We start from the raw sequence: 13,633 nt of genomic DNA, 5'->3' as shown, positions 1-13,633 counted from the left end.
ACAGAGTGCACCAGCGCAGGGGGAGAGCAGAAATGTGTCATATCTTCATAGATATGGCACATTCCTGCTCACTCCCTATCACAGCGCGGTAAGTTGTCTTGCTGTGTTGCATGACTTTTTAGTAAATCTGGGCCTATATGTATGAGTCTTCTCTTTACTTCGAGACCTCGCTTAATTTTATTGTTCAGGGGACTCTGTCCAACTCAATCTGCAACTCGTACATCTATTTTTCTTTTGTTAATAAACATTTTTAAAACTTCAGTTGGCAAGTTCACTGAACTCCTTTGAGAGTACTGGCACTCATTAGTTTTGGAGCTTGTGACAGAGGAAAGAGACTGACAAGGCAGGAAAGGGAGAAAGCAATAGGAAGACCAGGACAGAATAGCAGTGAAAAAGGGAGGATGAAAGCTACTGAGCTGAGGTCTGGGGTGAACCACAAAAGAGTTGTAGTTTGCAGTGTGATCAGTCTGGAATGCGTTAACAGCAGGGTTGAAGATAAGCCGGCTTGCCACGCGTTTGTAGGTGCTCAATTTATGTTAAAAGAGTTGAGCACTGCTGCATTATGGGCATGTTCCAAGTGTTACTTTAACATGAGATGTCTTACCCCATCCTAGTTTGTATGCCAAAAGATTTCTGTAATTTTGGCCTACAGTTGCCATGTTAAAAGGCTAACAATCGATTAAAGAGTCACATTTTGGGGGGGAAAAGTGATGCAGTGTTGCAGCAGAAGCTGTAAGATCCTAGAATATTAAAAGGGAGTATATTCTCTGCCTTTTTGGGCTAGGGAAAGTGTGGTTCCTCAGAGAACACTATCAAAACCCAGATGGATAGTTATGTTGTCAGTGGCCAATAACTGTTGGGTTCTGTGCCTTGGAGATAGTCTGCTGTCCAAGATCTTAAACTGTCAGTTCTCTGATATAACTCTTTTAATGGCCTTTATAGCTGCTTGTGTGCAGTGTCTGACTATATCCATTCCCATATGTGTGCCTCCCTGTGCTTTGTCTGTATGTCTGTGGATATATCTGTGTGTTTTTTTAGGAGTGTACATCACTCAACATACGGCAATACAATAATATACATGAAAGACCACCTAAAATAGCCCAGTCTTATTGACTTTGCCAGAGCTTGTTCTTTCTTCCTGTTATGATTGTTTCGTAGTTCACATTTGTATCCGATACGCTTTATACAGTTAAGCCAACAAGAGAAACCTGTGGGTTAGTAAATGGCCATACCTTGTTATATTTATACATCTCTATACCTTCAACGCAAAAGTACATTAAGTCAAAAATACAGTGTCTGAATAGGCCTCTGTTCGATACTTATAAGGCATACAGTTGTCATTAATAATGGGTTCAGGCAACAGAAAGTTTGTGAACAGTTTTATTGGTTACTTAAAACGTAGGTTACCAGATTAGTCATTAAAATGAAGTTTACAACTTACATTTTTTAAAGCAGTATGCAGTATATAAAACAGACAGAAATACATCATGACCTGACCAGAGGTATCAATACAATCTGTGTTTTAGCCCAAAACATAGGCTTCAAAACATCTAGCAAATAAGGCATTTTAATGTTATGTTTGCATAATCAAACCATGTTTACATTAAAGGAACTGGAAATGCAAACAAAGCAGAATATATTTTCTGAAATACTGAAAGAGTGGCTATAAAAAAAAAGCAACCGAATATAAACCAGCATATTAATACAATCTGTGCTCCACCAGATTGACAAAATTGTTACTAATGTTGCCCAAGCTGACAGCTTTTTAATATTTGTAAGTGGTGCATTGATGCCCTTTCTATTGGACATGATGGTGCTTTGTGATGGGACTCCTATGGAACTTTGGTCTTTCTCTAAAAGAGCATTTGCTGCTTGGTTGCACTAAAGAAGTCTATCAAGCATTTTTTATCGAAAAAATAAACTTATCTTTTGTCACGAAAAAGAGGCATTCTGCCAAATAATAAAAAATACCACGATCAAAGGAAAACTGAGTAACCTTTGGATTGTTCTAAAAATGTCAGTTCAGTTTCGTTTCTGTCTTCTGCATAATTTGCTTAGTACAAAGAGTGGTGGAAATGTGCTTCCATTGTCTTAATACGACAGTTGGAGCAAATTTCAACCTTTATTGGACATCAAAAAGAATTCCAGAAATGCTCCATGGAAGGTACTACTGTTGCAGCTTCCCAGGATTACTCATATGTGTGGACATTTACACATTTGGAAAAGTAGCAACTGTATAATACCAGTCATGTTAACGTAACACATAAGTGCATATACTGGCTAACTTTTTTTTTCTCCATGGGGAAAGGAAGATATTATTTACCTTGTAACGATCTGTTCATAGTTTGTGGTGCTGTAGTTTCACATGCTTTGCCGATTGACATCTAGTGTTAGGTGCGGCCTATGCAACTCGTTTTTGTTCAAAGAGCTTTTTGGTCATGAGGCGTGTTGTTCCTAGTGTGTTTCTTACAACTAAGAAGTACTCTAGGAACAAAAGACGATGCCTGGACAGAGGTACAGGTCAGCATTCCAGTTGAAAGCAGAGCTAGGCGAGGAGCTGGATACAGGGGTAATTTCACAGACTAATAAAAGACTAAACAATAACACTTCCAATAATCTGCCACGTCTTAAAGAGAGGTGGCAGAGGGATACGAAAACTGAAGATAAAGACTGGGGTGAAATACTCCTACACCCCAGCAAGGTTGCTATCACATCGAATTCAGGTTTATCCAACTTAAAATACTACATACAGCAATGTACCATAGATGTTAGCTTTTAAAAGTTTTGCCTTGCTGCCCTGCAAATTGCCTGATATGTAAAGATTAAGTTTATAGGAAGGCTATGTGCTTGTGGCCTGTTACAAAGGTTTTTTGCGCAGATAAACAGAGTAATGTAAACATGCTGGGGGCTTCCGCAGAGGACAGGCTCACAAGATACAAGGCAATACTTTGTATTTGCCATTTTGAGACACTGGAGAACCCAAACCACACCAACAATTATACAATCGAAGCAAGGGCTGAAGATCTGCATGGAAGCTCCAAAATGATATAGGCAGTAAGAGGTTCCCCATTAAAAGTTTCATCAAATTTGGGTTCTACGCAAGGATCACATGAGCCTGTGTATGAAGAGTAGTTCAAGCCAGGTACAAAACATCATGTGTAACAGAATTATTGAGGCAAGATGGGATGAGGGGTTTCCTGCGTATCTGAGCTGTTGGGGATCTATTAAACTTAAGACTGTGAACTTTTTTTGTGATTAATGCAAATTACAAGACTTAAAAGTATAAAAAGAACATGAATTGTATGCAAAATAACTGAAGCAAAATGAATGGCAAAGTGCAAATGGCATGTAGGTGAAATACAGTTGAGTTAAGTAAAACTACATGACAATTTGGGTATTAAACAAAGAAGTACCAATGTTGACATCACTTACAGAACTCCAAGGTATTTCACTAAAAGGTAATCCAATCATTTTGTGTCATAAGCACAAAGACGTCTTTATGAGTTAAACTGAAAGCAAAGTATGAAATCAGAATATGTAGATATAAGAACAAACACAGCTCTCCAAATCTATGTCACTTTAAAAGAACTATCATGCTTAACCATGTACATACAAGAAAAGACTTGCTCAATAGTTAGTGGGTCATTCCTTAAGCTAAACTTGGGACAATTTAAAATGAAACAAATATCTAACTAGAGTAAGGAATGGACGATCTTTATATCCTTATGCGTAGTGGAGTTATTTAATTTTGTGTTTGTTAGAGCAAAGTTGATGAAGTACTGTTTAATTAGAGTCAGTTATATTGGTGACCGTTTTGCATGCAATTCCGAAAAAAATTGAATTTGAACCCATGTCCAGTCAGTAAGTTGTCAACACAGGAATGTAGCATATGCTAACAACAATTGAGAGGGTTTTGAATGAGAAGTAAATTGGGAGCATGAGGATTTTACCTACTGAAATCTGAATCCATTTATCGTGTTTCTACATTTAAACATGTGTTTTTCATTCTGTAACAATTTGTTTTGAACTATGTACAATAACGGACATAAAGATATAAACCCGTGGACAGCCACATTAATAAATACATTTACACTAGCACATATTTAGCACAAATAATCATTAAAATGTAGGACAAACTACTAGAGTTGTTGATAATTCTGTGTTTTACAGATACAGACATAATATTTTTGAAACCCTCGGATGAGAAACATTAGCAAGCTTCCAACCAATGCGTGATATGCATCAGCTCCTGTGCCATCCTTTAGAAGCAGATGGGATGGGATGGAACCTGACATAAAAAGTCTAATGAATTTGTTTAAAGCATATGTTTTAGATTCACAGTCACTGTAAATCGAAATAATGACTTTTTGAGGTAGTTAGCAATCTTAGAGATTAGATTCAACCACTAATTTTGAAATAACAAGAAATTCCACAACCCTAATTAAGAAACCTAACCAGTGAAGGATGAGTTGTTTTTTTTTGGAGCCACGTGATAGAAAGTTGCCACGTATACTTTCCACATCCTCTGCAAAAAGAAACAAAAAAAAAACAAATCCATCAAGATATTTAATCCCACTATGTGTTCATGGCAAACACAAGGAACGTGTGTGGTGTTTAAAGCTGACCGCAGGACGAATGTAGATTTACAAACTTAGCAACAAAGGTAAATCATTGTAGGATGGCTAATGGTGAACTATTCTAATCAGCACTTGCTTCTAAACATTTAGGCTGTCCTTTTGTTAACTGATCATCATCAGTAGGTTCTACTTTTGTTAATTGATCTTCAGCACCAGTATTTCCATTTGTTACACTTTCTTCAGTTGCAGTCTCTCCATTTGTCAATTTATCTTGAGAGGTGGGCTCTCCATTTGTTAACTGATCATGAGAAGAGTGCTCTCTTTTTGTTAATTGATCTTCAGCAGTATGCTTTCCATTTAGTAATTGTCCTTCTGTAGCAGGCTCTGCATCTATCAATATATTTCCAGGGGTGGGCTCTGTGTTTGTTAGCTCATCTGGAGTAGAAGGCTTTCCATTTGGTAATTCGTCTTCTACTGTGGGTTCACTTCTGATTTTTTCTTCATTTAAAGATGACTCCATTGTTGTTAGTTCAACCACACCTGCGGGCTTTATATTCGTTAACTTATCTTCAGTGTCAGTTTGTGTATTTGTTATTTTAGTCACAGATGGATTGTCAGCAGCTACAGCTCTACTTGTTACACTATCTGTAAATGAATCTTCAGCTGCTGTCTTTGTAGCCAATATTTCTTTGGATTTATCTTCAGCAGCTGACTCGTTATTTATTAATTCTTCTTCAAGGGCAGGCTCGGTTTTTGTTAGCTCTGTTTCAGGAGGGCTCTCTGTTGCCATTGTTTGTTTGGCTGAGTCCACATCCACTTGCGTGTGACCTAAGGCTGCACCATCTTTCACTTTTCCATCTTCTACTGTTTCCATTTGTTTATCTTTTGTGACTTCCTCCTTACTTCTGTTGAGAAAAACGTGTGTCAGATTTGATTTGTTCATCATAAAAGCAAGGAAATTCAAATTAAGCTTTCATCAACCCACTTTATCTTTGCATGTTCAAACTTTGTGGTCTCATTGTAGGTTATTTACACCTGTCTTTTCCCATCATCTTAGCTCATTATTTAAAATGTGATTGCTTTATTCATGTATTGCACATCTATTTAAATGTGATCCAAATATGTGTGTGCCAAGCAATGAATAAAAGTAATGTACCCAAGTTTGCTCAAGAATATCAGCAATTCAAGAATCTTGACTAAAGACAACTTTGAAGAGTATCTTACCTTACGTTAATCAACAAGATACCATTGATGAGATTCAGCTGTTCTAACAATGTTTCAACTCCTGGTGGTGTAATCTAAACATAAACAAAGAATGCAAGAGGTTGTAAAAGTGGCTTTGACATCTATAGATGACCGAATGTTTGATGAATCCCTTCAAAATTGTCATATGTATACCAAGATGCTTTTTTTGTTGTGTTTGACTATGTGAACAATTTAAAACATTTCATTAATGAAACTTGTTAAGAAAGAAACTAAACGTGGTTTGAAAAGATAAAGAAGCAGCAAGAAACAGTTTACTTACCTGTAACAATAGTTTTGTAGGATGAAGCTCTTGTAGATTTACATGCTGTGTATTATTCGGTCATCTAGAAGTTGGGTCTGCAAACTGTTTGTAAAGGCAAATGTTCCTCTTTGTGGGTGATGACCACATGCAGTGAAGAGAGACTCTTTTTATGATGTCAAGTCTAAACTCAGAATTCCCCATCATGTAGCTGTCCTCTTCAAATTCCATTATTTTTCTTTTTTCTTTGTTTCCATCAACTCCCCTAATGCAATGGGGAGGCGGGAGGGTCACATGTGAGTCTAGAGGAGTCAAAACTAGTGCTGCAGGTAGGTATCCCATTTTTTGCAGCACAACTCACCTCTAGATTCACATGATGTACACTGATTTCAAAGCAATGCCGTCATCTAGTAGAGGAAGGCTGTGAAGTGTGGGTAGATGCAACTAGCTTTTTAAGTACATTTTTTCCCAACAAAGCCTCTATTTATGACTTTATGTATACACAACAGTTTATCGTAAACATGCACTGAAATCTACTTGGCTGCTCTACAAATGTCTAGGGATGCATTTCCTATGAAAGCTATTAGAGCCTCTTCTTTTTTAGGTCGAGCGCGCAAGCACTTTGACCTGTTGTAAATATTATGGGCTTTTAACCACACCCATGTCAGGTCCATTACTTTCATTGGTAAATGCTTTACGTTTGTCCCACCTTGAAGCTGTTTTTGTCACAACTTGCAGACTGCCCCTGTTACACAGATAATTGCGCGATTGCCGATATAATTCCGCGTGGGCAAACTCTTTTTTTCCCCTTTTGTCTCTCCTCTTCCTATTGCATTGAGGCCATGGTGGTCAGAGTGCGAACAGGCACCACAGAGTGAACTTCATCTGTGATATTGGAGCACTGGTCATACTTCTCACAGTTACCTAATTCTTGTGGCTCTCCCCTTAAACCGCTTGAAACTGGTAAATGTTTTATGTAAAACAGAAATCCTCAAAGTGAAAGCATCCCTCCCAGCACAGGGGGAAAGCCGATACTACAATATTCACTGTACTCGGGGACTCTAAACATAATGCTTTGCAGGGCATTTCTTTTACAAAACATTTTTGCTCATAACTCAGCCTGTGGTGGGCCACCTACCACCACCAAAAAGTCCATGACAGCGTGCTCTTTCTGTCTACATCATCTTTGGGTCCTCACACTAGGTTAGTGGGGACCCTAAAATAATAACCCTTCCCACCATTCAATGTCTGTTTAAGCTCTCTTATGGTTAGAACTTTTGTTTTACAGCTGGGTGTTTCTTGTGTTTTAAGGGCCTTGTTTGTAATATCATTGTTATAGGCCTGCAACCCCAGAATATATGTAATGCACTTTGCTTTCCTAAATATGTAGTTGCACTGCATTATTTATTGCATTTTCCTTTTTTTTGTGGTTATGCCCTCTAGGGGCTAACTATATAGTTACATGACCATGTTTCTTGCACATACTATTTTCATTGTGGTGTCCTCTAGGGGCTGTTCTAAGCATTACAGTCATATTGACATATTAATATATTCCTGGCACGGAAACTTGTTCCAAAATGCTTTGCAGGGCATTAATTTTACAAAAGATTTTGCTCATAACTCAGCCTCTCATGGCTAAAACTTTTGTTTTACAGCTGGGAGATGCTTGTGTTTTGAGGACCCTGTTTGAAATATCATTGTTATAGACCTGCTACCCATTAAAACGTGTAATGCACTATGCCCTCTAGGGGTTAAATATATGGCTATACTGCATTACTTTCTCCCATTCTTTTTTAGGTGTTTATGCTCTCTAAGGGCTGGCTGTATGGTTACAGTGCCATGTTTCATCCAAATGCTATTTTTATTGTGGTCTCCTCTAGGGGCTGTTCTGAGCATTGCAGTCAACGTACTATAATACCTGCGGGTCAAAAACTCACCCCATAATGCTTTGCAGGGCATTACTTTTACAAAACATTTTTACTCATAACTCAGCCTGTGGTGGTCCCAGGACAATGGGACCACCTTCAAAACGCTCTTTCTGTCTACATCATCTCTGGGTCCCCAAACTAGGTTAGCGGGGACCCCAAAATAATATCTCCTCCCGCCATTCAGTGTCTTTTAAGCTTTCTCATGACTACAACTTTTGTTCTACAGCTGGGAGATGTTTTGTTTTAACGACCTTGTTTGTAATATCATTGTAGTAGGCCTACTAGCCCTAAAATGCTCTCTAGGGGATAAGTATATGGTTACACTGGATTACTTTCTCCTGTTTTTTTCATGGTGTTATCCCCTCTAGGGGCTAACAATATGGTTAGATGACCATATTTCTTACAAATGAGATTTTTGTTTTGGTGCCCTCTAGGGGCTGTTTTGAGCATTAAAGTCTAATGCCAAAAGTTTATTTCTGATAAAGGTTTATATGATAAAGGTATATGCTTTAATAATCTCTCCTTAATACAATTATGACCATAATTCAGGCCAACTTAAAACCCTTATTATTAAATTATAACTATTGGAACAATCTTGATATGTTTGGCTGACCCTTCTAGTTTATGTTTCCTCTGTGCCTGTCTTGTGAAGTTTTGGGGAATTATGTTAGCCAGCCACCAACTCCGATGGTGGGGTGGTGGTGAAAGTGGTATTCTATTGGAATTAGCATGGCAATTTTGAAATTCAGATGCTAAATGGCAACCTTTTCATTTTTTGCTGCAGATAGTGGAAGAAGGTAAATGGAAGTGCTTTAATTATATGCGAGGCCACTGGAGTTATATGGCAGGAAAAGATAAAATTATGAGACAGGGTTGACCAATTTATAAGGTAAGACAAGTCCAGTTATGCACTTACAATGCCAATAGCTCTAACTCACGCAAATGCTTGACCTATTGCTTTGCAAATGCTTGTTTAGGTCTGGAAGGAACTCTCAGTCACCCGTGTACATCTTTCCCTGCCAATGACCAGTATCATTGGATAGTTTGAACTACACATCTTGCTATTATTCTCTTGGATATAGATATCCATCTTGCGTCTGTAGCATGTGTATTTTAGTTGGCTGTGAATAGTACATAACTGTTCTCCTAACATCCTGATTGTGTCTTTGCTGGCTAAAAAAAACGGTTAAATGAATACACTGATTAATGTGAAACCTTGGTACTTCTTCGGATATAAAGTTGAGATTCATTTTCAATATAACTTTGTATTTATAGATTTGCTGGCATGGTTCTTGGATAGTACAGCTTGTATCTCATTATGCATAAGGAAGTGATTGTTATATGGAAAGCTGTCTTTAATGTAAAGGGTTTCAACAGAGTCTTATGCACTGTTTTAAAAGGTGATTTAGTTAACCATGTTAGCATTAAAATAATCTTTCATTATTGTAGATTGCTCATCATTCTCTTCCCCTTCTATTAATGTTTTGATTACTTGTATTTTGAACTGGTATGTGATCCTTTCTTCTTTAGAGGAGAGTTGCATTTCAAAATGATGGTTTATCCTTAGTAGGGATATTCTCTTGATAAATGCAAAACTAGAATCATGCACTTGCTATTTACCTGCTATTTACTGTTGAAAAGAAATAGACATACACACGCACAAATAAAAGTAGTTTTTGCAAGTTAAACAGTGCATCTGTGACAAATGTTAAACCTTTCAAATCTAGCAAATAGATTGAATAAAAATGTGCAACCATACTTTTAGTCCAAATGACAACAATGGCCCTAGTTCACAAAAGTTGCTTTAGGAAAATTAGAAAAGGACTCCAGTACATGTACATGTCCATTCTGAGTAACTTTCTTTCATTTCCGGGAATTCGCAAAAAATTATAAGAGTACTGTTGAGGAAACTGCAACAGTTGCAGATTTCTACGAGTATTCACATATGCACTCATGCACATGGAAATATACTCTAATGAGCGGTCACCATATTCTTTGATGATGTGAGTTCGCCATTCTGGCTCTGAGACAGATTTTCTCCTGCCCTTAATAGAAAGGTTTTAAAGAAGGAAACATGCTGCGAGCAGTTTATGAATATTCACCACCCTGCTAGATTTTGAATGCTCACCAGCATTTGCATTTGGCTTCACCTTGGAACAACCAGAAGTCTCTTATCACGAGCAGTGTTTAACAGATGGAAATTATACCATACTGGTGGAATAACTTTTTTGAAAAAATCCCTTTTACAAGAAAAAAAATCTAACTTTTCTTGAGTCTGTAAATTAGAAATAGTATGTTGTCAGTGTAAACTGCTCCCCTGTAGTTTAATGTAGGCACATAAATGCTTTCATGAATCAGGCCTCACGTATGCATGTATATTTGAACACTGAGAAGCAATGACACTGCCATTCTATTGTAGAAACTGAATGCCTGCATCATTTAATCCCCCAGGTGATTAAAATAAATATTGTAAATGGTTAGTGTTTGAGATGTGCTTCTTGTCAAGTTGTGTTTTACTGACAAATTAAATGAAGGCATTAATTGTACATATCAATATATAAGTATATTATTAATCCATGTTTTCCCTGTGTCTTATTCCTTCTGTGAAAGTATCCTAAGAATTATCGCAACCTACACCTCGGACAGTTTCAAGAAGCCTCTTCCTATGACTGCACCTGTTCTAAATAATGAAATAATAATAAGTGAGAAATCAAAATGTGGACTCACTTCATAATCAGTATGCTTCCGATTGAAGCACATCATAAATTGATGCAGAGATTCCAAGTTCAGATTTGCTTTCCAGTTGTGTTGGGGAGGACTCTGTGGAATCTGGTCCCTGTTGTTTCCTATTTGCAATTTTTTTAGTTGCCTGTCCATTCATCACATTTTACCTATGTCAAAAACCATGAAAGTGATTTCTGTCCATAGGGAACACCAGTGAACCCTCCAAATGCATAGAGGAGACCTTTCTTTCTGTCCTACCGCACATGTTGCTGACATGTCGCCTCCATTTTGTGTGCATTCCTTGCTTCTCATACTCCCTTTCCAATCACTGTTTCTGTCTAACCTCTGTAGTCTTTTCTTGGCTGTCCCCTGACAGTGTGCCATTTCTCCCAACAGCATCCTTTGTCCTATTATACTTTATCTACCGGATCCACTGATCCCATCTCATTTTCTCCTTCAGCTTTCATTCTCTCTGCCTGGCTTCCTCCCTTTGCCTTCTCCTGGCCACATTCCCCTTGCTCCTCCCATCTCTAGCAACCTGTCCCTTCTCCATCCAGCCATATCTTTCTTCTTTTTAACGTCAGGTTATTTTGCCCACTGACAGGCGTCAAATAGTGTCTGCATATCATCCTATCAAGTGTTAGTACCCCTACCTTGTGCACCTGTAATCCCTTGCAAATATTAGGCCACTTTCCAAACTTTGTGTGGGCAGAAGACAACGACAGAAACCAATGAATGCCAAATGAGGAGGGTGCTGAATACCACTAATTGTTAGGGACAGAGGTATATGACATAGGTACAACAGGAATTTCATTTCTGACTCAAGCAATTTGGATTTAAACTTGTGACCACCAGAATATATACAGATATCTGCAGCTGGCTCAATAATGCACTGTGAACTTAGAGATCCCCTCATATACATTTGTTTTGTGTAATGATGCGTTGGAATGGATAAGAAAAAGTACAGGCCACTTGCACTATAATCTGTTTTGTTGGTTGGAATTCTAGTATTACTAGGCAAATGTTACTCATGACTGCCTGAGAAGGATGTACACAGCAAAACAAGCAAAACAAGTTTGACAAAGTACTGAAAGAGGATAAAAATAAGTATTGACACCACTGAGACAACCTGCCCACACAGAATCCAGAACTACACCCACTCTGTCGGCCAGCACCACCCCAGAACCTCTCCGATGCCTCCTGATCAATGCCAGATTTCTCTGCAAACCCGCCACAAAAGTCTGGGACCCCATCTCCACCCTCTCCCCTGATGTAACCTTCATCACAGAGACGTGTCTCAACCCCTCCCCCCCCACATCGCCACTACGATGCCCATTGGCTACAAGATGAGACACTGAGACCACACCAACAAACAAGGAGGTGGCACCACCATGATTCACAAAGAATCAATCGGCTGCACTACCACCACCGAAGACAGCACTACACCGATCATGGTACACCTGAATTCCCAACTCAATGCAGATGACAAAATGACAATCAGAGGCACCCTCGCCTACAGACCCCCAGGACCATGCACTGGCCTTGGCATCACCATTGCAGACTTCATCGCCCCAATCGCCATTGACTCCAAGTCTCTTCCTCAGAGACCTCAACTTCCACCTGGATGACCCCAAGGACACAAACTCCACCAACGTCTTGTAATTAATGGACAACATTGGCCTCACCCAGTTGGTTACAGACCCCAGACACAGAGCAGGACACACTGGATTCTATCTTCACATCCAGCAACAGAATCAATTACAGCCATACCATGGACTCATATGGACGGACCACTCCATCATACACTTCACCATCACAGGTCACCTCGCACCACCCCCAACCCTCCCAGCACCTCCTTCCACAGCTGGAGCAAAGCGACACAGACCCAAAACCACCCAGCTTGATACTGCAACCAACCTGGAAGAACTTCCACACCTGGATCACCAGCGCAGCCGACCAATTTGCCCCCATCAAACCAGCCAAAACCTGCAGATCCACCAGATATGCCAGCTGGTACACACAGGAACTCAGCACAATGAAATGCAGCTGCAAACAACTTGAGAGAAGATGGTACACCAGCAAAGACAATACAGACCAAGCCTCCTTCAAGACAGCCCTCAACAAATACCACTAACAACTCAGATGCAAAATGTATGCCCTTGCAGACTGCATAGAGGCTAGTGCCAACCACACCAAGGATCTCTTCACCATCGTCAAGTTCTACTGCCCAATGGCCACCGAGAACATGATGCCTGCCTCACAGGAACTCGGCGACATGCTGGTGAATCCATTCCACAACAAGATATCCACAATCTACGGGAACTTCAGGCCCCACCCCACTGACCTCCTCAGCCTCCTCACTCCAATGAAAACCTCCCCGACCAACATCTCACCATATGAGAACAGTTCACCACGCTGGTCACCACAGCCATCATGAACTCCATCCACTCAGGAGCACCCACCAATCCCTACCCCCACCATCTCTTCAACCAAGGAAGGAACAAGATCAGCCGCCAACTCACCACTATTCTCAATACATCCATCGCCACAGCCACCTTTCCTGACACATGGAAACATGCAGAGGTCGGACTCCTCTTCAAGAAACCCACCATAGACCCCACTGAACTCCAGAATTACCACCCCATCTTGCTGTTCCCGTTCCCCACCAAACTTCTGGAGAAGGTCATCATTTGGCAACTCACTGAACACCTGGAAAGAAAACCTGCTAGATGCCTCCTAGTCAAGTTTCCGAGCCAACTACAGCACCAAGATCGCCCTGATCACTGCCATGGACGACATCTGCACCCTACTTGACAGAGGAGAATTGGCCACTCTTATCCTCCTTGACATCTCTGCAGCTTTCTACACCTTGTCCCACCAAACTCTCAACAAGAAACTGC

The 13,633-nt window shown here is 39.7% G+C and overlaps 1 protein-coding gene across 2 annotated transcripts in view; it reads right to left on the bottom strand.

Annotated features, from left to right (window-relative positions):
• Positions 1-1,366: 1,366 nt before the first annotated feature.
• The window catches only part of LOC138266200 (clustered mitochondria protein homolog), a 241,245-nt gene continuing 228,978 nt past the window's right edge, over positions 1,367-13,633 (bottom strand). For both annotated transcript variants that reach the window (XM_069214691.1, XM_069214692.1), the window contains exons 25-26: positions 5,802-5,875; positions 1,367-5,482 (exon numbers count right to left, since the gene is read on the bottom strand). In XM_069214691.1, the coding sequence (XP_069070792.1) occupies positions 4,699-5,482; positions 5,802-5,875 (858 nt within the window). In that variant the 3' untranslated portion in view covers positions 1,367-4,698. The remainder of the gene's footprint in view (positions 5,483-5,801; positions 5,876-13,633) is intronic.

The sequence above is a fragment of the Pleurodeles waltl genome, chromosome 11, assembly GCF_031143425.1.
Source record: "Pleurodeles waltl isolate 20211129_DDA chromosome 11, aPleWal1.hap1.20221129, whole genome shotgun sequence".
NCBI lineage: Eukaryota > Metazoa > Chordata > Amphibia > Caudata > Salamandridae > Pleurodeles > Pleurodeles waltl.
Note: the sequence above shows the minus strand (reverse complement) of the source record. Positions and strands in the feature narration are given on the sequence as shown.